General features: G+C 36.6%; 2 protein-coding genes across 4 annotated transcripts in view; one reads left to right on the forward strand and one right to left on the reverse strand.

Moving 5' to 3' along the window:
* Nucleotides 1-10,243, forward strand: part of usp53a (ubiquitin specific peptidase 53a) — a 55,114-nt gene extending 44,871 nt beyond the window's left edge. For all 3 annotated transcript variants that reach the window (XM_082161710.1, XM_082161708.1, XM_082161709.1), the window contains exons 16-18: nucleotides 2,643-2,694; nucleotides 7,219-7,940; nucleotides 9,268-10,243. In XM_082161710.1, the coding sequence (XP_082017836.1) occupies nucleotides 2,643-2,694; nucleotides 7,219-7,940; nucleotides 9,268-9,344 (851 nt within the window). In that variant the 3' untranslated portion in view covers nucleotides 9,345-10,243. The remainder of the gene's footprint in view (nucleotides 1-2,642; nucleotides 2,695-7,218; nucleotides 7,941-9,267) is intronic.
* Nucleotides 10,244-10,863: 620 nt separating this feature from the next.
* The window catches only part of frem1a (Fras1 related extracellular matrix 1a), a 41,106-nt gene continuing 25,137 nt past the window's right edge, over nucleotides 10,864-26,832 (reverse strand). The window contains exons 15-38 of the mRNA XM_082161749.1: nucleotides 26,386-26,594; nucleotides 26,178-26,271; nucleotides 25,845-26,097; nucleotides 24,309-24,512; nucleotides 23,168-23,353; nucleotides 22,840-23,036; nucleotides 21,073-21,280; nucleotides 20,530-20,674; nucleotides 20,182-20,323; nucleotides 19,010-19,205; nucleotides 18,634-18,898; nucleotides 17,393-17,810; nucleotides 16,235-16,436; nucleotides 15,991-16,135; nucleotides 15,648-15,777; nucleotides 15,469-15,538; nucleotides 14,486-14,632; nucleotides 14,153-14,355; nucleotides 13,582-13,629; nucleotides 13,262-13,423; nucleotides 13,052-13,168; nucleotides 12,831-12,946; nucleotides 11,973-12,058; nucleotides 10,864-11,839 (exon numbers count right to left, since the gene is read on the reverse strand). Of these exons, the coding sequence (XP_082017875.1) occupies nucleotides 11,637-11,839; nucleotides 11,973-12,058; nucleotides 12,831-12,946; nucleotides 13,052-13,168; nucleotides 13,262-13,423; nucleotides 13,582-13,629; nucleotides 14,153-14,355; nucleotides 14,486-14,632; nucleotides 15,469-15,538; nucleotides 15,648-15,777; nucleotides 15,991-16,135; nucleotides 16,235-16,436; nucleotides 17,393-17,810; nucleotides 18,634-18,898; nucleotides 19,010-19,205; nucleotides 20,182-20,323; nucleotides 20,530-20,674; nucleotides 21,073-21,280; nucleotides 22,840-23,036; nucleotides 23,168-23,353; nucleotides 24,309-24,512; nucleotides 25,845-26,097; nucleotides 26,178-26,271; nucleotides 26,386-26,594 (4,146 nt within the window). The 3' untranslated portion in view covers nucleotides 10,864-11,636. The remainder of the gene's footprint in view (nucleotides 11,840-11,972; nucleotides 12,059-12,830; nucleotides 12,947-13,051; nucleotides 13,169-13,261; nucleotides 13,424-13,581; nucleotides 13,630-14,152; nucleotides 14,356-14,485; nucleotides 14,633-15,468; nucleotides 15,539-15,647; nucleotides 15,778-15,990; nucleotides 16,136-16,234; nucleotides 16,437-17,392; nucleotides 17,811-18,633; nucleotides 18,899-19,009; nucleotides 19,206-20,181; nucleotides 20,324-20,529; nucleotides 20,675-21,072; nucleotides 21,281-22,839; nucleotides 23,037-23,167; nucleotides 23,354-24,308; nucleotides 24,513-25,844; nucleotides 26,098-26,177; nucleotides 26,272-26,385; nucleotides 26,595-26,832) is intronic.

Raw genomic sequence — 26,832 nt, forward strand, 5'->3', positions numbered from 1 at the left:
CCTAAACTTGCACTGATGGAGGGACTCATCAAATGGAGGGTCCAGTCCAGATTGTCATATTAGGGGTGGTGGTTTCTTTTGGACTTCAGCAGTGTTTTATTTATTTATTTGTTTTCAGCTCCAACATTGCAAGTCATGGCCACCAAATGGAGGTTCTTCTCATGAGGCTTAACAGCTTAAACACGACAGGCTTGAAAAAACAGAAAATGGGGTCTAAAGTCCAATCCTCTCATAATTGCATGCTAGCCAAAGGGATTTAGTTGTTAATGCGCTGGGGAAAAAAATAGCAGAAGGAAGGGAAAGGCAGTGTGTGCTGATACATCTCTCTCACTCACACACACACACACACACACACACACACACACACACACACACACACACACACACACAGAGTGACTGCTGGCTGAATCTCAGGGGTCTTGAGCTCAGGGCAACCACTGTGCTCAGATTCTAAGACAAACCGGCGATCCCATGAAGGAAAGGAAGTGTAAGACTAATTAAAGAGATCATTTGCCAATTTCCTTTTTTTTTTCAGTTTTTTTATATATGTTTTATAGTAAAAGTATGCATTATCAGAGCAAATGAAAATGTATTTTTGCAGTTCAGCTTCAGTATGTTTTTAATTATTATTAATTATATTAATGTGATGTTATAGCAATCAAAGTATGACTCGCTGAACTTTTACAGCTAAACAAATTTGAAATCCTTATGATGGACTTGTCTACTCAGTAATGTGAAGTTTTTATCTTTAGCTCCCTCTAGTGTTTCATTTTCATTCTTTTTTCTTTATATAACTCACCGGCCACTTTATTAGGTACACATTGCTAGTACCTTCAGAACTGCCTTAATTCTTGGTGGCATGGATTCAATAAGGTTCTGAAAACATTCCTCAGACATTTCACGCAGTTGCTGCAGATTTGTCGAATCTCCCGTTCCACCGCATTCCAAAGCTGCTATATTGGATTGAGATCTGGAGAATGTGTAGGCCATTTGAGTATAGTGAACTCATTGTCATGTTCAAGAAACCAGTTTGAGATGATTGGAGCTTTGTGACATGGACATGCCTTATCCTGCTGGAAGTAGCCATCAGAAGATGAGTACACTGGTCATAAAGGGATGGACATGGTCAGCAACAGTACTCAGGTAGCATGTGGCTTTAAACGATGCTCAGTTGGTACTAAAGGGGCCTAAAGTGTGCCAAGAAAATATCCCTCACACCATTACACCACCACCAGTCTGAACCACGGATACAAGACAGGATGGATCCATACTTTCATGTTGTTTATGCCAAATTCTGACCATATCATATGAATGTTACAGCAGAAATCGAGACTCATCTGACCAGGCAATATTTTCCTATCTTCTATTGTCCAGTTTTTGTGAGCCTGCGTGAATTGTTGCTTCTGCTGCTGTAGCTCTTCTGCTTCAAGATTGGACATATTGTGCGTTCAGAGATGCTCTTCTGCAGACCTCAGTTGTAACGAGTGGATATTTGAGTTACTGCTGGCTTTCTATCTGCTGGAACCAGTCTGGTTATTGGACTGGATATTTGATCTTTTTCGTACCATTCTCTGTAAACCCTAGAGCATTCTAGGTTCAGTGGAATGTGGTTCAGTGAGGATGAAAATCCTGGTTTTGTGCGTGAAAATCCCAGTAGATCAGCAGTTTCTGAAATACTCAGACCAGCCCGTCTGGCACCAACAACCATGCCACGTTAAAGTCTCTTAAATCACCTTTCCTTCCCCGTTCTGATGCTCAGTTTGAACTTCAGCTGATCGTCTTGACCATGTCTATATACCTAAATGCATTGAGTTGCTGGCAATAATGAGCAGTTGAACAGGTGTACCTAATAAAATGGCCAATGAGTGTAAATATGCATAACATTTAATTTAGTTAACTTTTAGAAGTGCACTAGCATTAAAGATGGTCTCAAAGTTTGTATACTGAAGTTCAAAAAATAATTTTTGGATTTCCTGAAACCTTTAATTAAGTATCTGTTCTATCATTCCTTGGAAAAGTGCACTGTTGGTTTGAGGTTTCTGCACAGTGGTGCTGTCTTCCCTGGTAATCTCACTGTTATTTCGTGTGCCATTGCTTGTGAATGTGTTCCCAGCATGCAGTTGTGTGGTTATATGTCCCACAGTCCACCTGACAGCTAGTCAGATTTAAAGGTGCGGTCACTACAGCAACACATTGAAAGCTTTACTGTTTTCTCTTTAGAATCCAAGCTCTCTGACCACTTGGCATGGCATGGGCACTTTTATGATCGCGTTTACCCCTTGAGCTCATTGTTAACAAGCCAGTGGCGCGCACAGAAGCTGGTTTGAACCGGATGGCCCAGCCTGGGCCCTTTCTCTTTGGACTTGTGTAGTTCAGACAGGCCCAGAGCTCCCGCTGAGCACTGCCCGCCAGATGCCCCACTGAGACACATCCTCACTGAACCACATAACACGTCTGCACTGTCAATGTTACAGCTGGGAGTTGACATATCAGACCAATTCAGCCTCAGTCTGTCTGGAGATATTCTGTCTGTTCACGTTATTTTTCATTTTGAGATGTACATTTTAAAAATGATAACTACACATTAAAGAATGCATGCAACTATACATAAATACATATGTTTTTAATCATTTATCTTATAGGTGACTACCAAAAGAAAGCACATGATCGTTCCATGAGTCCTGTTATTCCAAGGTAAGTTATTTGGAAATATGAATGCATGAAGCTTTGAATCTTTTCCATGCTATTTTGTGTACTTTCCATATCCAGAAATGTTCAGTTGTATAAAACCATGAACACATTGTCCCAAAATGTATTTAAGCCAAACTTATACTGAAAAATCGTGTATATATATATATATATATATATATATATATATATATATATATATATATATATATATATATATATATATATATTTCTCTCTGTAATGTGTAATGCAGTGCATTTGAACAAGTCAAGTTTATTTGTATAGCGCTTTTCACAATAGAGATTGTATCAAAGCAGCTTCACAGTATTAAATTAAAATAATACAACAAAGTTTGTTTCAAGAGGAATTTATTGATTGATAAAATTAAATTAAATATCCCCAACTGAGCAAGCCAAAGGCAACAGTGGCAAGGAACCGAAAAACTCCATCAAGTGACCTAATGGTGTCCTAAAACTCCATCAGGTGACCTAATGGAGAAAAAAAACCTTGGGAGAACCCAGGCTCAGTCGGGAGCCAGTTCTCCTCTGGCATTTATGAGCTAGAGGCCGGATTGTAGTTTGAACTGTAGGATTATATGAATGCCTGGCTGAAGAGATGCGACTTTAATCTAGTTTTAAACTGGGAGAGCGAGTCTGAGCAACGAACAGTATCAGGAAGACTATTCCAGAGTTTTGGAGCCAAATGTGAAAATGCTCTCCCTCCTTTGGTGGTTCTGGATATCCTAGGTATGACCAAAAGCCTTGAATTTAGTGATCTTAAAGAGCGCGATGGATTATAGGGGCGATAGAAGATCCGTTAAATAGACTGGAGCTAAGCCGTTTAGGGCTTTATAAGTCAGTAGCAATACCTTGTAATTAATACGGAACTTTATAGGTAACCAATGCAGTGATGATAAAATCGGTGTTATATGATCATATTTTCTTGATCTCGTAAGAACTCTAGCAGCGGCATTTTGGACTAACTGTAGCTTGTTTATTGAGGATGCAGGACAACCAGCTAATAAAGCATTACAGTAATCCAGTCTCGAGGTCATGAATGCATGAACTAACTTTTCTGCATCAGAAACTGATAGCATATTACGTAGCTTAGCAATGTTTCTAAGGTGGAAAAATGCTGTTTTTGTAACATATGAAATATGATTTTCAAAAGACAGGTTGCAATCGAGTATAACACCCAGGTCTTTTACTGTAGAGGATAAAGTAACAGGACATCCTATGATGTTAAAGTTGTATTGTGCGAGGTTTTGTGGGCGGTTTTTTGAACCGATAAGTATTACCTCTGTCTTGTCTGGATTTAATAAAAGAAAATTACGCGTCATCCAATCTTTTATATCTTTAACACATTCTGTCAATTTGGAAAATTTAGCGTTTTCATCCGGCCGTGATGAAATATATATTTGAGTGTCATCAGCATAACAATGGAAACTAATTCCATGTTTCCTTATAATATTTCCAAGTGGCATCATATATATGGAAAATAACAGAGGGCCTAATACAGATCCCTGCGGCACTCCATAGTTTACTGGAGTTATGATCGATTTTTCTCCATTTAAATAGACAAAATGGTAGCGGTCAGATAGGTATGATTTGAACCAGCTTAGTGCTTGTCCTTGAACACCAGTATAATTTTGTAGTCGATCTAAGAGTAATGTATGATCTATAGTATCGAACGCAGCACTAAGATCAAGTAAAACTAGTATTGAGATACAGCCTTGGTCAGAAGCTAAAAGTAAATCATTTGTGATTTTAACGAGCGCAGTTTCAGTGCTATGATGCGGTCTGAATCCAGACTGAAACTTTTCATAGATATCATTTTGTTGCAAGAAAGAGCCCAGTTGAGCGGACACCACTTTTTCTAATATTTTAGACATAAATGGAAGATTTGAAATGGGTCTATAATTTTCTAGATTATTATGATCTAATTGTGGTTTCTTAATGAGAGGTTTTATAACTGCCAGTTTAAATGTTCTTGGAACATGACCTAAAGATAAAGACGAGTTAATAATATTGAGGAGAGGCTCTTCCACTACAGGTAACACTTCTTTCAGTAGTTTAGTTGGTATAGGATCTAATAAACATGTTGTTGTTTTAGATGAAGTGATGTTTTTTTTAACTCTTTTTGTTCTATAGTTGTAAAGCACTGTAATTGTTCTTGCAGGGTGATAATTGAAGCTGAATTATAAGGCGCGATTGAAGATTGAACGTTTACAATTGTGGTTCTGATGCTTTCTATTTTCTCAGTGAAGAAGTTCATGAAATCATTACTACTGAACTGTAACGGGATATTTTGTTCGGGTGACGTCTGTTTATTTGTTAGTCTAGCCACGGTGTTAAATAAAAACCTTGGATTGTTTTGGTTGTTTTCTATTAGTTTGCGGAGGTGCTCAGCCCTGGCCGCTTTTAGGGCCTTTTTATAACGTGACATACTGTCTTTCCACGCGATTCTAAAGACCTCTAAATTAGTTTGTTTCCATTTACGCTCTAAAATACGGGTTTCTCTCTTTAAAACATGCGTAGTATTGTTATACCATGGTGCTTTATTTTTCTCTCTGACCTTTTTTAATTTAATAGGTGCAACCACATCCAATGTTCTAGAGAGAATGGTGCTCATAGTGCTAGTTAGTTCTTCTAGTTCATCTGTTTGTTTGGGTTCAGGCAGCAGCTGAGACAGATTAGATAAGCAATTTGAGAAATTATCTATGGTGGATGGAAGGATTGTTCTGCCTGGTTGATAACGCGACGCCGCATGACATATTACAGCAGTACGTAATATGCAAGTTACCATGTAGTGATCAGTGACTTCATCACTTTGTGGAATGATATCTATATCGGTTGGATCGGTTCCTTGTGATATAATTAAATCGAGTGTATGATTAAGACGATGTGTTGGTCCGGTGACGTTTTGCTTGACCCCAAATGAATTTAATAAATCTGTAAACGCAGCTCCTAACGCATCATTTGGATTATCTACGTGTATGTTAAAATCTCCAACAATTAATGCTTTATCGACATTGACTAATAGGTCTGAGAGAAAATCTGCAAACTCTTTTAGGAAATCAGCGTAAGGCCCTGGCGGTCTATATACGGTAGCCAAGGCTAGAGATAATAGGGATGTTTTTCTAACATCTAAGAGCGTAACATTTAGTACAAGTACTTAAAATGAAATAAACGTATAACCCTTTTTCTGAGTAACATTTAGAATATCTCTATAAATGGTTGCAACACCTCCGCCACGACCAATCAGACGGGGCTCATGCTTATAACAGTATCCAGGAGGAGTAGACTCATTAATACCGAAATAATCATTTGGTTTAAGCCAGGTTTCAGTAAGGCAAAGTACATCGAAGCTATTATCTGTGACTATTTCATTTACAATAACTGCCTTAGGTGTGAGTGATCTAATGTTTAGAAGACCTAGCTTTAGAAATAGTTTTTGTTTACTAATAGCAACATTTTCTGTTTTAATAACAATTAGATTTTTCCTAGATCCTGCATTAGATTTATTATTTGATCTCACTAAGTGTTGAACAAGCGTTACCTAAATACTTTTTGTCATGGTAGGGCATAATTCTGTTCTTAAATCGATGACCCTTCATAAGCTTTGGGCTCTATGGGAATAAACACTTTTCAAAGGACATTTTGTGCATATTTGTGTGTACATGTGACTCGGGTCATTGATGGAAATGTTTCAGTATAGTTTATTGCATTGTCTTCTCTTGTGAAAAAGAAGTATACTTAAGCACAACTTTTAAAAAGAGTTCATATAGAAATAATATACTTTAAAACAATATAATCGCTTGAAATGAATCTGGTGTTTTGGATAATTACATGTTAATTGCCATTAAATGAAAATGTATTAGTTACAATTTTGATTAAATCCAATTAGCTGAACTTTAGAGTGATTTTGACCCACTTAAGTAGGATTTAACCACATATTTATTAAATTTCATATGGTTAAAGTGTACTGCCGAATGTACTGACAAGCGTTTATGGTAAACTAAAATATAATTTAATGTAATTTCTATTGAAACATTTACGTCACATATTTGAATATGTTCAGTATGTAATGACAAAGTTGCAATTTAGTACAGTTCAAATATATGGATTTAAAGGATAAATGTTATTTATCATTAAATAAATAAATGTAATATCAAATAACGTACTACAGTTAAAATTCTAATCAATTACTTTGTGCTTCAGTATGTTAGTCAACAATCAAAATAAGTGTACTACTTTAAAGTATGACAAAGGATTATTAAAACGATCTAAAATGTACATATATAAAAAACGTTTAATTTGACATTTATTACAAAGTACACTTTTTAAAAGTGTAAAGAAACAGTCATTTAACTGGCCTATTATTTTATATAAAATTATCTGTGAGTATAATCTTTTTTTTTTAAAGCAAATAAGCATACAAATAGTTAAGCACACTTCTTTTTCACAAGGATCATATGGGCAATTATAAGGAAGTTATTAAATATAACAGACCTATGTTTCCTCCTGCAGAAGGCAAGCTTTTAGATACATTCCTGGTAAGGAGAAGCTGGAAAAGACTGAGGTAGAACGACCACATGCGGTAAACGGGAACCCCATTCCTCCTTATTTCACCAAGACCAGCAGTTCGGAGTGGAACAGCTCCGATGACCTTGCCGGTCCCTTTTCCGAGCAGGAGGATTCGTCGTCACATTCTGACATGCCTCCTCAGGCTCCCTCTCGGACTCTATCTCACGCCGCAGCTCCACCGTTGCCTCCAAAACCACATATCTTGAGTTCAGAGAACCGACGAAATCTCCCGCAAGATCCCTGCCCACCCAGTCCTCAGCGCCTTCCCCGGAACGGCTCGGCCCTGTCCCAGAGCATCCAGCAGAAGTGGCTGGAAAACTCAACTGAATCGCACATGATCTCGTCCGACACGAGCTCCAAGTCTGGCTCCTCTGATCAGGAGAGGAATGATCTGTCAGCTAGTGAGGGTGAGGAGAAGTTCTCCATCTTTCCTAAACCTGTGGTCGGCTCTCCTGGGATCCCCACCACTTATTTCTCTGTGGATAACTGCATGACGGACACTTACCGTGCCAAGTACTATAAAAAGAGACCCGGGCTTCATATGATGGTCGACTCTAGAGCCGGGGATCACACCTCATCTGGTGAAAGTGATTATGGGGAAAGAGTGTCACCATCTCCTTCAGAAACACAGGCGCCATCGCACACCAGAGTCATAGCTAGCGCAGGTAATGAGTCTCAAATACATGTACATCTCTGCTAATGTGTAGCGGTTGAAACCATAAACTAGTGGGATCATTTCAGTCACTGTTGGTGATCCAGTCACTTCTAAAATAAATAGTAAAAATGAAATTAAATAATATTAAGATTAGTGATTGTCTTAAATTACAATGTAGCACATTGATTAATCATTCATTTATATGTAGTCATTTATAATTTTTTTAAATATAGAATTTCAATAAATAGATACACAAAGACAGACAAAATAGATAGACAGATGATGGATGGATGGATGGATGGTAGTAAGATGGATGGATGATGGATGGTAGTAATATGGATGGATGGATGATGGATGGTAGTAATATGGATGGATGGATGGATGGATGGATGGATGGATGGATGGATGGATGGATGGATGGTAGTAATATGGATGGATATATGGATGTATGGATGGATGATGGATGGTAGTAATATGGATGGATGGATGGATGGATGGATGGATGGATGGATGGATGGATGGATGGATGGATGGATGGATGGATGGATGGATGGATGGATGGATGGATGGATGGATGGATGGATGGATGGATGGTCGTAAGATGGATGGATGGTAGTAGGATGGATGGATGGTAGTAAGATAGATGGATGGATGGTAGTAGGATGGATGGATGGTAGTAAGATAATGAATGGATGGTAGATAGATGGATGGATGGTAGTAGGATGGATGGATGGTAGTAAGATAGATGAATGGATGGTGGATGGATGGATGGATGGATGGATGGATGGATGGATGGATGGATGGATGGATGGATGGATGGATAAATGGATAGATCAGGTTCTCTGATGCTGATTAATGGTCAAATGACATGCAGTTAAAAAAAAAAAAAAAGTGTTGTTAGTATTTTGATTTGTATTTATTTATTTTCATTTGGCATTTCCATGATTTAGCTTTTTATGACCACACTAACCCCCCGCAGTTCCTTCACAAACCAGAGTTTGAGAAACCCAGAATCCCTTTCTTTCTTTTGTATTATTGTATCAATATGGTATCAATAAGATATTCCTATTCAAATGAAGGATCAATTAGTTGGGTCAAAAGTAATCTAAAAGTAACCAAAAAAAGTAGTCAGAATACATTACCTAAAATGTGTAATGTAACCGATTACATTACCAACTACAATTTTCATTCAATCTGTACCAGACTACAATCTGTATGTAATCTACCCTACACTGTGTATAGATGTTTTACTGATAGACATTCTTATGAACTGCCAGATTCACCTAGAATAACGCATTAGTCTGATAATACTGATATAATGTTCTTTTTCTTTTCAGTTCATGCTTCCAGTAAACCCACTGCAAAATGGAACCCCGTTTCAGTGAAAGGACTGGATGAACACGGCTTTCTATGACATCAGGTGTCGTGTGAGAAACACACAGCGCTAGTGATGAAGCGTGGACGCTGAGACTCTGGATCACTGGATGTTCAATGGCCTTCTCTTGGAACGTGTCTTTCCACACTTTGTGTGTGTGTGTGTGTGTGTGGCAGTATCAAACAGTACATTTGCACATTTTCAAGCCAAAAGAGAACAATATTACTTAACTTAAAAGAAAATCTTCCAAAACACTCCGTAGGCTCAAATATATTTGATGACTAACTAAGACTAACAAAATTAACAAAAGTGAAAGAATAAGAGGGATGGATTGTCTTCCGACCCCACGGTGCGTTTGTTCATTTGAGTTTCTGTTCTCTGCTTCTGATTTTCTCTTAAAACGTTTAATGTTTCGATTGTTTTTGGACGGCAGAGCTGCTAAAAGATTTGATTGTATTTCCAGAGGGTGAAGCTGCTAAATGTGAAACCATTCCTGTATTTGGTAAGAACTCCTTTAAATGTTTCATGGCCTTTTTTGTTGGTTTAGGTGTGATATCTTTTTTTATTTTTTATTATTAAATTAGTCCCTGATCAGTTATTAAAATGGGCCACTTTAAATATTGTCACCCATGTTGAGTTTTTCAATGTGCACAGAAATCATGGACACTGGAGATCGAAGTGTATGTCATTTGTTTGTAAATGGTGGAACTTGACTTTATTTGGGCACATGTTTTTTTTCATATTTGGAACAAGTTGTAAATTTTGTCATTTAGTTTTTATTTGTATGATATTTTGTATATTGCTTGGCAGAACACTGAATAGTGCCTTATTTTATACGTAAAGATGGGATAAAGGTGTTTTTATCTTATGTTAACTTTTATAATATTGTAGTTCATTTTGGTTAAGAACTTTTAATAAACTGATTTATTTAAGCATAACATGGTTGCCTAATTTGTGTGAATATTTACACTGACACTTCTTTCATAAACCTTTGAATAATATATATAAAATAAATACAGTAAAAAGTGATTGTGAAATATTCAAAAAAAATTAAATAACCATTTTCTACTTGAATATATTTTAAAAATGAAATTTATTCCTGTGACGTAAAGCTGAATTTTCAGAATCATTACTCTAGTCTTCAGTGTCACATGATCATTCAGAAATCATTCTAATATGCTGTTGTGCGGCTTAATATTTTTTCCGTTTTTCATGATTCTTTGACTAATAGGAAGTTCATAGACATTTTTTGTAACGATGTCAAATGCATCCTTGCTGAAAAAAAATGAATTTCTTAGTAAAAACAAAACAAAACTATTGAACCCAAACTTTCAAATGTTCTTAAAAATAAAATAGAATATTGCTTCTCAAAGTTTGTATGTTAATCTCTTGTTATGATCTATATGCATACTATTTATTTTAAGATTTATTTGAATTCAACAAGCCTAGAATATTTATTGTAATTCTTCAAAGATGTATGTTCAGTCTCGGACACAATTATTAGTTAGCAATAATTTCCAGAGAAATCAAAATAATAGAGCATTAATTTCAGATGTCATTAATTAATATGTCAGGAATTTTTATTCTAAAGTAGGGTTTTTTGCAGTGACAGTATTCAGATATATATAAAGCAATCATTTAGTGAACTAATGAACTACAAAACTAATGCTAGCTAAAAATTCTACATAGCTTCAAAATCCAAGACCATTTCTTGAAAATCAGTCCCATAACATACAGAGCACAAACAGTAATAAATACATAGAGATTGAGTAGCATATATTACATTTACATTACAACACATGACGGTCCTCTGAGTTAGAGAAGATGTGGGCTGCATCCGAAATCGCACACTTCCCTACTATATAGCATGTGAAAATCAGTATGTCAGAATTCACTACTCATAAAAGAGTAGGGAAAAAATACCCGGATGACGTCCTACTTCCGGCGAGATTCTGAAGTGTGCATACGATGGACACTTTACTATCCCATGAGGCCACGGGAGTGGATTTATGAATGACAGTGAAGCGACACAATTGACGCTGGTAGGTCACATGATAATGTCAACATGGTGAATGTAGTACTTCCAGATTACATTCATACTATATAACCGCTACTTTTTTTAGCGGTTGTGAAGTAATTACTTGTTCAAAACAAGTACCTACTCAAGAGAGTGTGATTTCAGACACAGCCGTGGTCAACCTTGGACTAAAGAACGGTGAGTTGACAGCAAACAGTTGTTAATGTGGCCTGTGCTGTTCAGCAGAATCAAACCACATCATGATTACTGTGCACTGAAGAGTGAGAAAGTTCCCTCACATGTTGTGAGCAGTCTTACATTTTAGCATAACACACATAGCGGTGTCCCTTTCCTTTCTTACAGTCTCGCATCTGCCATTTCGTCTTCCTCCAGACCAGGACACACTTCCTTGTTCCCTTCTTCCTGTTTTTTGGAGGGCTCCGCCTCCAGTTGGTGTAAGTGACAGGCTCTCCACCCACCCACTCCCAGCGGCCTTTACTTTCACGATCATTCAGACCTGTGGTTCAAGAAAAAAACAAGAGCGATGAGTTCATGTTTAAATCGTATTGCGCTAAAGAACCTTAACAAATGTGACATTCATCGTAATCACACTGACAGCAAAGTTAGTTTTATTCACAACAAAAAGTTACCAATCCAAAAGGGTTTTCTTTCACTGAAGTCCCACAGCCAGTCCATGTCTCCTTTTGACAAAACACTGACCAGGTTTCCATTGAAGCTTGAGGAAACAAGTATTTACAGTAGTTAGTCAACATGAAAGTCACAGACATGACCATTCTTATATTTTATTGAATAATACAGTGTTTAATATAAATTATTTATTCGTGGGAGACACTTCGTATTCGTATGCACACTTGGGAGAATCGTGATCTCTATAAAAAAAAGTGCTACTTTTAAACTGTTGCCGCAGGTTGTTTTTTACCACGTGGGTTATAGGTTTGATAAATCTTGCATAAATCATATTTGACCCCAAAAAAAAACGCTTGTTTTGAAATATGCTATAATATACAAATGATAAAACTGTGCTAGACGTTAAGTTTGTTTATGATCACTACGATATACCTAGTTGTTTTCAATTTGGATATTAGTGACTGTAAAATTTGTATTTTAGTTGCTATTTAGGATATGGTCATTGGGCTACTTTTAGGCTATTTTTGATTGGCCATTAGGCTAGTTTTGTTACGCAGACCTGGCAACCCTGATCAAGTCCCATCCTACTTTTTTGCTTGTTAGAGAAGCCATTCCACTCAGATGTCACAATAGGGAAGAAAAGACTTGTTTTTATGCCAACTTCATATTCAAATCACACATATTTGATATCCTCCGACTGAATGAAATCAAAGACTGAAGCAAAAAAAAAAAAAAAAACTGATATTCAGCAAGTACTGTCGACTCATCCAGACTGCAGATCGGGACAAAAGTCTTGGAGTGTATTCCAGCCTTATAAGTCATAATTGGTGGTATTATTGTTTTTTAGCGTGTGGTCTCACCTTTCTCTGCAGGCCCGCACCGCAGCGCTCCACGTGGCTTTGCGCTCTGTGCTCAGAATATAACAGAAGTCGTTGTGGTACGTCCATCCTCGAGGACATTTCTGTGCTTTCACAGTCTGAGCGAGTACAGAAAAGACAAGAACATATTCAAATCATCTCATGAGATGTAGAAACTGAAGATCCAGTCATCATGATTTAATCTAAATATGAATGTGAATGACCTCATTAGTAGGTGTCCAGGGCCTCCAAGAGACTCCATTACAGTGAAACATCTGACCTGAACTGTCGTTGTAATGGAGGAAGCCACTGAGCTCTGGAGAACAGGGTTTAGAAGAAGGCTTGGGAGAGAGACAACCAAACACGCAGGTTTATTTGCAAAAGATTACTCAAATTAATCTGATGATTTCAAGACACACTCACAAAACTCTTACCCGAGTCCCAGAAGGCTGCAGAACTCTGTCAGTTTGCTGTAGTTTTGTCCTGAGTGAAGGAGCGCGCTGCTGCCCCCAGCTGGTCACCTGCACCTGTGCCTTTCTGTCAGTCCTGGAGTCAGCGTTGTCCTCCTCCACCGCCATAGATACCATGCCATGATACTGTAAGTTATTGATCATATTAATATGAGGTGAAGAATAATAACAAAATTATAGTATCAAAATTTAAGATAAATAATGTTCTTGGATATAACCCAGATACATCTAGTCACAACTACAGCTACACATCTCCTCTACTGCCATTGTTTTATTCCACTTACTCTGTAAATGACATCAGATCCATGACGAATGATTTCCGAAGGCTGAACCTGTGGATGAAAGTGATTTAGAGTATTCAGAATATATATATATATAAATACAGAAAATATATGTATAGTGTAAACAAATAAAATTTCTTGTATGTGTAAAAACACTACTTGGCAATAAAGTTACTTCTGACTTCTGATTTAGATTTAATAAAAATTAAATAAATGTTGCCATGGCAGCTGAGAGAAAAAACTGGAAGTACTGAAATTACTAAAACTTAAATGACAATAAGGCTAAAAAGGAATAGAAGATTATATTTCTAAATAGAAACTAAAATTGAAAATGAAAACTCCAAATATTTAAAAGCTATTAAAAATCTTTATACTATAGCCTAGTATATAACATAGGCTACATAGTATGCAAATGTTATACCATAGTATATAAATAATACCGATAGATAGATAGATAGATAGATAGATAGATAGATAGATAGATAGATAGATAGATAGATAGATAGATAGATAGATAGAAAAGGTCAGATGATGTATGTATATGTATAATGTATGTATATTCATATTAACTTACCACTTTTCCATTCCCAATGACTCTGAGTCTTTTCTTTGCAGTGGAGGGAGCTTCAGCTATTATATCTCCATCACCTCTGATATAGCCCTGAGAGAAAGGTAATGTTTCCACCTGGATGGAGCCGTGTTGAGGGTACGGGCCTGGCTGAACCTCCTGGCCTTGAATACTAGCTCCTGCTTTGATTCGGTTCTCTCTGCACTGCCCTGTAGAAACACCCAACAAATGACCTCACAGACATTACGTGACGTTTCATCATCATGTGAAAAAAGTAGGATCAGAAATTAAAGGAACTGTTCAACCAAATATATGGTCTTATGGACAATCTGCACTAACCATTTGTGTCCTTTATGAAGATAGTGGCTTTAGATTTGTCTTTCAGCACTGCACCCACCGAAGATACCAAGGTAACCTCAAATTTCTCATCACCTTCCTCTAAAGAATCCTGAACAATCTCCACTCTCCATACTCGACTGACCATCCCTGAGAAAAGACACAAGGACACGTTAGCAATGATTAAAGCATTGAATTAGCTTCTGTAGTCTCTTATTGTAGCATCTCAATTCATTATTTTATTTATTTAAAGGGGTGGTTGATTATGATTTCTCTTTTCTAACTTAAGTTAGTGTGTAATGTTGCTGTTTGCGCATATACAACATCTGCAAAGTTAAGACGTTCAAAGTTCAAAGCAAAGGGAGATATTTTCTTTTACAAAAATCACTTTTTAAGGACTATACAACAAACGGCTGGTAGGGACTACAATGAGCTTCTTCATGGGTTCTTACCCTAAAATTTACATAAACCTCCACCCCAGGAACGTGATTTATAAATTATCATGACAGAATATGCTAGTCAATGACTAGAAGAACTCCACATCAGCTACATAAATTCATCAACTAACCATTCAGAAACGTCCTGTTGCATTCTACATGTTGTCACTTCTTCTTGAGTCTCTCCATCTTTATCCGACTCCGGTTTGAACATAAAAGGCTAAAAGTTTTTGAAATTTTCAGTGCTGTCTGCGTGAGGTAAGCGGAGCTGCTAACACACACACAAGAGCTCTTGAAGCTCCGCCCTCTGTGCCGGGAGCAGCAGCTCATTTGCATTTAAAGGGACAGACACAAAAACGGTGCGTTTTTGCTCACCCTCAAAAAGTTATAATTTTAACATGCTATAAAAAATATATTTGTGGGGTATTTTGAGCTAAAACTTCACATACACACTTTGGGGACATCAGAGACGTATTTTACATCTTGTGAAAAGGACATTATACCACCCCTTTAAGAAAACCCTAAGAAAATCCCAGTGTTTCAATTTACCTGGGTCAAACTGAATCAAAGATGAAGCCAGTATAAAATCCATTCCAGCAGATGCTGTTAGTTCTTTCACCTATGGAGATTTAAAAAAAAGATATATTATATATATATATAATATAATCCTTTTCTGCAGAAGAATAAAAAAAAACAATCAAATAAACAAATAAAGCTATACGCAATACCTGTACAGTCACATAAGATGAGTCCTGCACATTCCCCTTCCTCTGGATGGTTAGTGAGACTGACCCCTGACTCTCACATATGATATACTCAGTCCTGGTCAGCTCCACACTGGCCCAGCTAAACTCCAGTCTGACAGAGGGAGTAATATTACACATCTTAATATACACAAACAACATGCCATTCAAGTGTACAGTGTGTGTGGAGGTGTGATGTTTCATAATACATTGAGAAATACAAAAACATTATATTGCTATAAGAAATTACTATTTATGGCCAATGGAAATATATATATATATATATATATTTTTTTTTTTAAACAACATTTCAAAGCGCAAGGTTTACTTGTGAGAGGGTCCAGATTTCCCCAGTGCATCAGACACGGCAAACTCCAGGCTGTCAGTTAAAGTGTCCAGAGCAGAGTTTATGATGTAGAGGATATTCCTTCTGTTCAGATCCCTCTGAGAGAAACGATGCCTCACAAACTCACCTACGGACATGTCAAAGATTATACAGTAAACACATTATTACAGACAGGAAGACTAGATCTAGATAGATGGATACACAGACAGACAGACAGACCTCTCACCATTGGTATAATTTTCCAGGTATCCAAAGTAAGGCGGTCTGAGGATGTGATAGATCAGATCGCCGTCTGCAGAGTTCTTATCCTGAGCCTTAAGCTCTCTGGAGGAAATAAAGATCCCATAACGACCATCTTTGAGGAGCTCCACTTTCCACAGGGTTTCCAGCACTGCTATCTGTGGAGCTGAGCTGTCGAGAGCTTCAATCTGTGGCACACACATCATTTCACGGGATTAAAAGTTGGAAAACAATGACAGACAAACAATAATCAGAGTGAGTGAACACAAATCAGCCATTTGCAGACATGATGTTACTTCTAGACACTTTATTGAGTATAATCATGATATTGAACATCTTAAGTGTTAGGTATTAAAAAATGTATGAATTCCCGCCGTGGTGGAGATATCGATAAATAACCTTTAGCAAGAGAGGCGTTTTGGATGTTTCATTTACAGACTATGTCTCCTTTGGGTTTAAAAGAGGATTATGATTATTTAAAATTATTGGTAACACTTTACAATAAGGTTCATTAGTTAACTACCTTAGTTAACATGAAGAATTAACAATACTTCTTCAGCATTTATTAATCTTAGTTAATATTAATTTCAACATTTACTAATACGTTATTAAAATCAAAGGTTGTATTTGTTAACAGTAGTTAATGTTAATTGTGAACTAACATGAACAAATAATGAACAGCTGTATTTTTATTAACTAATATTAACAAAGATTAATAAATACTGCAACAAATGAATTGCTCATTGTTAGTTCATGTTAGTTAATACATTAACTAATGAACCTTATTGTAAAGTGTTACCAAATTATTTTTTAAATTTTTTTTTGGGTCACAATGTTTATGATTGGCATTTTTTCCTGTTATTGTTCCTATTATTATTATTGATTTGTTGTTCCAGATGGAGTTGAAATAGAGTCTGTGGATTGATTGTCTGATTATGATCACCTGTAGATTTGTAGTGTTTTCTATATAACCACTGAATTGTTACACTGACGAAGGTAGACAGACGAAATGTCTGCATTGTTTTTTATCTCCTCCTTGAACTTGATAAAAAAAATTTACAGTGCAGACCTTTTTGAATTTTTAAAAATAGGTTAAAAACAATTATAAAAAAACAATGTACCAAAACAAATGATTGCAACTAACTTGCAGAGTGAAGAAGACTGGCTCAGTTTGCACTTTTCCGTCCAGCAGGAATCCTCTTTCTGTGCTGTCAGAGGCTGTGAATCTGAAGCGATCGATCTGAGAAGCTCCTCCAGAGTGTGTGTATGAAACAGCCAGATCCTGAATGTTCTGCTGGGTAAAACTGCTACCAGCCACCAGTGTCTGTCCCTTCAAAAGCAACTGGCCATACTGGGGAGGGTGGACCACCTTGTAGCTCAAGGCAGTGTGTGGGCTGTCAGGATCAGACAGGAATAAGGCATCGGGTGTCAAAGTTATGGTGGACCCCTGGGGAACCCGTAGACCAGTGTTGTGCACTAGTGTGGGCAGAACCTTATCAGCCATTTCCACTAAGATCTCCAGAGTCCCGTTGCGAGTTGATATGCCATTGCTGACCACAAACCTATGGATAATGTAGACATATGGAGCAAAGACACAAAGGACAAATCAATCAATAACCTTTATGGGACAGTAATCACAGCTGCACAGGAATTCAATCAAATGAAACAAAATTTAAGATAAACAAAAAGGTTACTCACATCTGGGTAATATTTCACCCCACAATAAATAAATATAGAAATAAGTAAGAAATTATATTTTAGTAAGCCTATATTCACAAGAAACAATAATAAATAGTTATTATATAGTAGTCAACATTTGAAGTATATATATATATATATATATATATATATATATATATATATATATACACACACATTACAGATTATACTATTGTTTAATTAATATTGATTTAGTTACAGTACTTACAATATGTGCAAATTGTGCTTAATTGCCCATATAATGTCAAAATTCTTCTAAATGTTACTGATGCTCCTAATGTCAAAAAGCCTATATTTAGGGGAAAATTTTTAAATTGTGTAAAAAACAAAACAAAACAAAAAACGAAACATATAATGTTAAATGTAATATAATAGAAAAAATATATATATTCATATTTAATTATTTTTATATTTATTATATTTATTGTGTGCAATTTGTGCTTAATTATCACAAAAAAAAATAAAAAAAAGCTCCTAGATGTTCTTAGAACATCATTGCATAATTTTGAATATTTATTTAAATATTATTTTTATTATTTATTTCAATTTTGGGGGAAAAATTAACTCTAAAAATAAAACTATAACATTATTTTGTAGGATTCGACCATTAAAAAAAAAGGTTGATGATGAACACAGACTGCATCAGTCCTTGCATGCGGTCCTTACTGCAGGGTCTCTTTAGGTGAAGTGGCTCTGTTGTCATGTACATAACACACCAGGTTTGCTGCTACGTCCAGCTGACTGAACGACTGAATTTTCACGCCGGTGTGTTTGATGTGCTCCACATGACCATGTGCTGGAGGTACAGTGATAACATAGAGCAGCTCCTCCGGCTTGTCAGTGCTGTCTACCGCCAGCAAGACGTCTGTGGTGAGAACCACACGCTCCCCTCGACTAGACCTCACAGGCTTCAGGAACAGTGCTATGTCTCCTGCAGATCAGCACAGAGCAGACTTGAAAAGAACTGACTCAGTTGAACAATTTGCTGATAACTCTTGGAATATAGGATGCATATCATCAGGAAATAAAAGCAGCATCCCACCTTTCTCCAGTTCTTTGACTGTAATGTGGAAGTGTTGAGCAGGAGAGAGGTTCGTGCCGTCCATCAGGTGAAAGACAAAGAAGTCAGCAGCGGGTGCTCCAGGATGACTGGTATGAAGGTACCGTAACAGGTTCATATCCAAAACCTGCTGAGAGCAGTTCATTCCTGCAGATACAGACACCCATTCTGTGCCGACCTGAGGAACAGCAAACATTCTGGGTTTGTTCACACACACACACACACACACACATATATATGTGTATACATACATACATACATATATACATACATACATACATACATATATACATACATACATACATATATATATACATACATACATACATACAGTACATACATATATACTGTATTAGAGCTGGGCAAAAAAACAGATTTTTCGATTAATCGTTTTTTTTTTATGTGGTCGATTTTTTTAAATCGATTCTCAAAGGCCACGAATCGATTTTTCTATCACCCATAAGCCAGTATTAGTTTTCCTAAACTTTTCATAGGCTTGCAGCCTCCATGTTACAGCTAATGCTGTGAGATTTTATGTTTGTTTTATCTTAAACATAAAATAACCTGATCCTGTTTGATCAAGGCATGCGACTGTTCTGACTTGTCCAATTTTCAGCATCAATTTTTCATCTTGCATCAAAATCCTGTCTATTCTTTGTATGCATTTGAAATATAGAGTTGGCTTCTGTTTTAATGTACCCAAGTGTACCTAAAATAAAGAGAGGTGGCTCTTAATTTCTTTTTATTAATTAACCACTTATAAACTTATGTTCACTGTTCTTTTTTTATAAATAAAGGATTTGTATTAAATCTATATTCATTGAGTTGAATTGGGAATCGAAAATTTAATTGAAAATCAAAATTGAGAATGGAATGAATCGAGAATGGAAATCTAATCGAATTGAGAGCTTGCGAATCGAATTGGAACATCTGAATCGATACCCAGCCCTAATATATATATACATACACACACTCTTCGGCCACTTTATTAGGTACATCTTGCTAGTATCGGGTTAGTCCCCCTTCTGCCTTCAGAACTGTCTTAATTATTCATGGCATATATTCAAAGGTTCAGGAAACATTTCTCAGAGACTTTGGTATTTTTGGCAGTAAGAGATTAGCTATTTTTCTCACTGCATATTGAGCAAACTGACCTTCATCTGAATGACACCATGTCTCGGTATGCTCTCAAACACATAGATGATGTCAGAAGAAGAAGTGTCTTTGTCGTGAGCGCTAAGCACAGCACTGGAGATCAGTCTGGACTCCCCAGCCTCCATCTCAAGGCCAGTGTTCCTGCAATAAATTATAGTGTGTTTTTCTTTTCCACAGAGACTTACCACTTAATGTGATAGGCTATAATGTCTTCAACATTTATGGTTTGAATGTATTGAGTAGTGAGCAATTCATAATCATATGTTACAACAAATAAACTAATGTATAATTTATTGATGAATAATGGGAAAGCATGATTCACTTCAATGATATTTATCAGCAATTACCGTATAATTTGTGGCTCCTCATCATTGACAGGCAGTACTTTAACCTGCACGTGTTTCTGGAGCTGATGTTTTCCATCAGAGAGCTGAACAATAAATCCGTCCTGCTCACTCTCAGAGTCATCGTGCATGTACATCAGAGTCATGCCTGAGGACAGAGTAACAAAAAAAGATATTGTCTGACATATTATTAAAAAACAAAACAAAACAAAAAGGTTGGGGACGCATTAAATCATGCAACAAGGACCCATTAAATTAATCAAACACACACATAGTAGGTAGTCAACCAAAATGCCTTTTACTACCGCGGGTGTGCCGCTGCGTGTATAACCCAGTCACAAGTGACACTCGTTCGCGAATAGGTGGCGCAAAGGGACTTGGAACACTGTTCAGTAATTGTGACGTTTTTACTTGTAAATTAAGAAAAAATAATGAAATTACTGGTAATACAGGTATATAAACAAATATATATATTACAAATATACTACATCATCAATATCTGTTTTGACTGTAGTCAAAAGAAAAACGTAAGAGACTTTAAAGTACCACTCCTGAGGTCATCCATAGTGAAGTGCTCCACAGGGATCTCAGATCCGCGCTTGTAATGCGTCACATCATTGCCGTGTGGGACACTCACGATGGAGCCGTGCTGAGGCTGCTGGACTATGCTGAACATTAAACGGTCTCTGGGAACATCAAGATCCACCGCACTGATTATAGATGGGTCCAACTCTTTCATGTCTCCCTCCCGAACCTAAAAGACAAACGTTGGTCATCACACCTCAACTGATTAGAGCAGTGTTTCTTCATACAGATCATGCCAAATGTATACACACAAACCTACTCGCTTTATTCAGTTATTTAGCTATTATATACAAGTCTCTGACTGACTATCTCCTCAAAGTTTGTGCAAAGTTGTGCTTTAAACAAGTTGTGCTTTACAGAAGTACTCTAATTTTGATGTGTTGACTAACATACAAAGCACATGTAAAAGGCTTGATTATCATTTTAAAGGGATAGTTCATAGTTCATTCTCGTGTAACGCAGCACGTTTGAGCTTCTGGAGGACCACTGAGGTTTGTTCTCGCACCTCGAGCAGGTTCAGTTGAGCTTCTGTTTGTGTTCGCTGATCAATGTTTATATGTGAATAAAAGCCTGATGTAGCAAGGTTAGATGTTGTGGGAAGGAGGAGGCGGAAACCGATGAACATTTAAAGACTTTAATAATCATTAAATAAAACAAACACAAAATGAAAGTAAAGACGGCAGCCCCTCACGGACGACTGCCACCACATATAAAAACAAAACATAACATAAATAGTCCAGGCCTGGTCCTCTCTCGTCCTTCACTGTCGTTGCTCCTCCTTTTATGCTTCTGCTCCTCCGTAAGAGATACGAGACCGGTGCGTTGCGCAGGTGTCGCTCATCACCAATCTCATCCTGCTCGCCACACCTCAATTAAATCTGGTCATCACATAAAGCGATCGAGTCTCTTCAGTAAATTTGGACTAAACCACTCGATTCATATGGATTAGTTTTACGATCTCTTCATGAACTTTTTAAAGTGTCAAAGTTTCAGTTGTGTAGCTGTCAATGGAGGGACAGAAAGATCTCAGATTTCATAAAAAATATCTTAATTTGTGTTCCGAAGATCAACGAAAGTCTTACGGGTTTGGAACGACAAGAGTGAGTAATTAATGACAGAATTTTCATTTTTGGGTGAACCATCCCTTTAACTGTAATTTGTTATTTGATATTACATTTAAAGTAAATCAATGTTGTCCAAACCCTGTCACGCCTAATGTTAAAATAAATCCTCTTCTCATTTCTTAATTAATGGCGTATAAAGTTACCATTACTTGCATCATCCTCCTTTTACAATACGAACTCATCAAGAATCTACGTAGTCTATACGCATCCAGTTGTTCAGCACCAAAGCCAATGCAAGTAATCGTTTATCAACTTAAGATACACCAAGTTTTGACCCTTTATTAAAATGGTAATCAGTTTACTAAATAATGTAAACTTTACTGACTGCTTCATTTCCACTTTATGGTGATTTTGATTCTCTGATGGTTCTCATTAGGTCGTTGTGGTTAACTGATTGTAAACATTGCCATTCTTTTCTCTGTATATGTGTCTTGGCAAGGAGAATATTTTTTCTTAGAGTTGACAGAAGATTGTACAGTCTGCTTGGTGGACGATTGTAAGGTTAATTCTGAAAGCTAAAACCCATTTCAATTAATTATAGTTTTCCCTTTTGAGCTAATTTGCTACACAGCTGTGTAATTTACAAGAGGATTCTCTGACTGACCGTGATGTTTCTGGCCAGGAAGTCTGGAATCTCATCATTGGTCTGACTGATGATGATGTAGAACGGTACTGAAGAGGATTGCTGTTTCCCATCGGACACATGCAACATGAGCTGGTCAGTGGTCGGCTCCATCCTCTGGTGTCTAGACTGAACATAGTTAATGTGTCCATTCAACACATCCCTGTAGGTGAAAGAGGCTAAACGAGAAAAAATAAATAAATCAGGCTTCAGTATTACCATATAATATAAACCAATGCAATGACACCAATTTTGTCAAAGTCATATTTTAAAACAGTCAAATGCACATACAGTAACAGAACTGGCTCACCGATACTGATTCCCATGTTGCTCTTTTCAAATCCTGGACTGGGCAAGATGTTCTCTATGTAGCCAAACTGTGGAGGAGCAACCAGGATGAGCTTGAGATCTTCTGGAGCAGAGTCTTGGTCTTCAACTCTCAAATGGGTCACTGTGATAGAGGCTGACCCTCCTTCATTCACCACAAACACCTCTCCTGATGTGAGAAAAAAAAGTGTCATTGACCCTAGCATGTCAGCAACAAGCAGCGAATGCTACAATATCCCTTGTGAAAAAGAAGTGTGCTTAATGTACTTCAAATGTACTTGTATATATTTTTTAAACTACTTGGAGACAATAGAACATATTGAAATACAAGGCCATTTAAGTGTACTTTCATGACTCTTTCTTTACACACTTAAGTGCACTTTGTAATAATGTCAAATTTTCAATGTCAAAAGTAATCAAAGTTTTCATTTAAAATACATTTAAAATCAGAATGTATCATAATCTTTTGTTGTGCTTTAAAGTAATTTTTTTAATGCACATGTAAAGTTAAAATACTTTAATTATACTAAATTGAAACTTCTTTATTACAAATGTGTAACTGCAAATAAATGTTAATACAGGACATGCCAGTTTTAATAGAAATGACATTAGTTTACCATAAATGCTTGTCAGTACATTCGGCAGCACACTTTAACCATATTTCAAAGACAATAGAAGCAATTATGAAATTACACATAAAGATGAACTTACTTAAATGGGTCCAAAAACACTCTTAAGTTCAACTAACTGGATTTAATATAAATTTAAACTATAAGACATTTTCATTTAATTGCAATTAACATGCAATTACGTGTCTGAAAACATTACATTCAGTTCACACTTTAGTTTAAAGAATATTGTTTTTGTTTTATAAGTACTCTCTTTAAATTATGCTAACGTATAATTCCTTTTCACAAGGGATACGAATCATACTATAACTGAGATTATTGATATTATACTGTATCAACAACAGTGGTACTAAGAATTAATTTTAATATGTTAAACACAATTAATATCTTGTTTTATAACGTACAAAGGTTTTTACTTTCTGTAGCTCCTTAATACGTACACATACACATACACGCATGTTATAATTACATCAGAAAGAAAAGCGTTCCCATTACCAACAGCAATTGATGGTGGTTGGTTGTTCACAGGATAAACAGTGATATTAAGGTCATAGACAGGCAGGGAATTCTGTATTTCAGGTGTTTGTGCACTGAATATAGTGGCTTTGTCACTGCAACAGGAAGGAAGTAGCCCTGATTCTCCATCAGAGATCACAAACGTGACAATGTCATGACGTGGTTGTAGCCCAATCTCGTGTCCTTTGGAGTAAAATTGATATAAATTTGTTACTTCACAGGTTTGTAATCATATTTAACAAACAATATCAAATTTATTTACATACCTTTGCAAAAAAGAAATGCACAATGATTGTGCACTTGTAGTGTACTTCAAATCTTAAAAGTAATTAAAAAAACTGTACTTGCAGATAATATAATATAAATGAAATAAAAGGCCACTTAAGTGTACTTAAAGAAAGTAGACTTTCATGACTGTTTCTTAATCTTAACACACTTAAGTACACTTTTGAAAAGTGCACTTTGTAATAATGTCAAATTAAATGTTTGTTTTTTTGTTATTCAATATTACATTTAAAGGTATAGTGGAGGATTTTCTTTTTCCGGGTGGATCATCAAGACTATTGGTCCTCCTAATTGTCAATCATTCTGGTGATATGTTTACGTAAGGCCGTCGTTCGTGCTCGTCCTTTCTGCGCATGCGCACTTTCAGGTGTATATGTGTGGTGAGCTATGGTTTCAGCGATTCATTGAAGCTCACCGTTCTCACCGGGTTTTTTCAAAATGTCTGAGGGTCGCAAGAGTAAAAGTGTCTACGAATTGTATGACAAGAAGAGAAAGGCCTCTGAAGAAAGAAACAAGACCAGTGTTTTTGGGAGAATATTTCACACGCTGGCGTGTGCTAAAAGCACAGGTTGGGCTTCCCACTGATGCCTCAGTCGCGAAGTTTCTACTCGACAGGTAAAGTTTGGCATGCTATTTGGAGAAATCCATTTAAAATCACTGCTAGTAAAAGTTCATGTAAGCTATGATTAGCGATGCTAGCGTTTAATAGGCGTTCCCTCTCGGGAGCAGGTAGGTGTGCGCATGTGCATTTTTTCAAAAAGTGGAGAGGGCGGTTCTTTTCTAAAATTCGGGAAAATCCTCCGCTATACCTTTAAAGTTGCTATATTTTAAATTTACTAAATTGCATCTTCACCATTGTAAATATGCAATTACATATTTTATAAAATACATGACATACAAGTTTCAATAGAAATTATCGACATTAAAGTATACCATTATAAAGTTTACCATAAATGCTTTTCAGTACATTCAGCAGTACACTTAAACTATATTTCAAAGACAACAGAAATAATTAGGAAATTGCATATAAAGAAGTCCTACTTAAGTGGGTCAAACATTACATTCACTTTGCCCTAGTTTATTCTTCTTTGATTAAGAACTCTTTTTGAAAGTATGCTGAAGTGTACTTTTTCACAAGGCTAGGTCTAAATATGGTTGGATATTAAGTTCAACTACAGAAAGTGAAATATAAAAAGTGAAAGAAATACATTACTACTTTTCTTATATTACCTGTGTGTCTATAGGAAATTAAGCCAGCAGTTATATCTGCTTGAATGAAGCGGTCCACCACGATGTCATTTCTTTGAACTACCCCATAATATGGTTGTCGGGCGATCATATACATCAATGTGCTATCATCACTGTCTGGATCTGTGGCACAGATGTACTCAATGGTAATGACCACTTCCTGTCCCTCTGCACAGGCTAAAATGGGTTTCAAACCTGGCACTAGCACTGGCGCCTCATCATTGACTGGCGTCACCTGTCAAACATGCATTTGTTAGATATCTTAAAGTGTTTCTTTTGTGGGAAAAAAGTAATTGCAAGACAAATCTCCATTACCTTGACATGTAGTACAAAGTCAGCCATATTTATCCCATCCGTGGCAATGAATTTAATATCATCATTTTCTGTCTCAGAGCTGTCATGGCGATATCTGTTAGGACAAAATAGTTAAAACTAAAGATAATGTAGAATGAACCAGCCAGGTCAAATACTACTTAAAGTGTTAACGATGAACCCAAACAAACTATGATGAACCACATCTGACCTAACTTTTAGGCTTTTCAGATCCCTGACTGTGAAAGTCTGGCCTGGACTCATAGGTGTGCCATCCAGGTAAATACTGCCATGCTGAGGTTTCGTCTTCAGCTCCACATGCAGAGAGTCCTCGAGTGAGTCCTGGTCCTTTAGACGCATGTGTTCTTCACTCACCCAGCTCTCTCCCCCCTCATCCACCGTCAGCTGTCTCGCATGTACCTAAAGACGAAAAAAAAACACATCCTAGCACTCAACTTGTGTTTTTATAGTTCTGATATCTATGATTAATAAAAGTGTTATATTTTATAAGATAGTTAGTAGAATAAGATGATAAAAGGTGTAGCATTAGCACCATGCTAATTGTAAAATCAGCTGCTAACTTGAGCATGCACAAACAAAATAAAAAAAAAATTTATTTTTTTATTTGATCAATTCATTATATCAAATTATTTTAAAA

The sequence above is a fragment of the Leuciscus leuciscus genome (genome assembly GCF_965113295.1).
Source record: "Leuciscus leuciscus genome assembly, chromosome: 2".
Classification (NCBI taxonomy): Eukaryota; Metazoa; Chordata; class Actinopteri; order Cypriniformes; family Leuciscidae; genus Leuciscus; species Leuciscus leuciscus.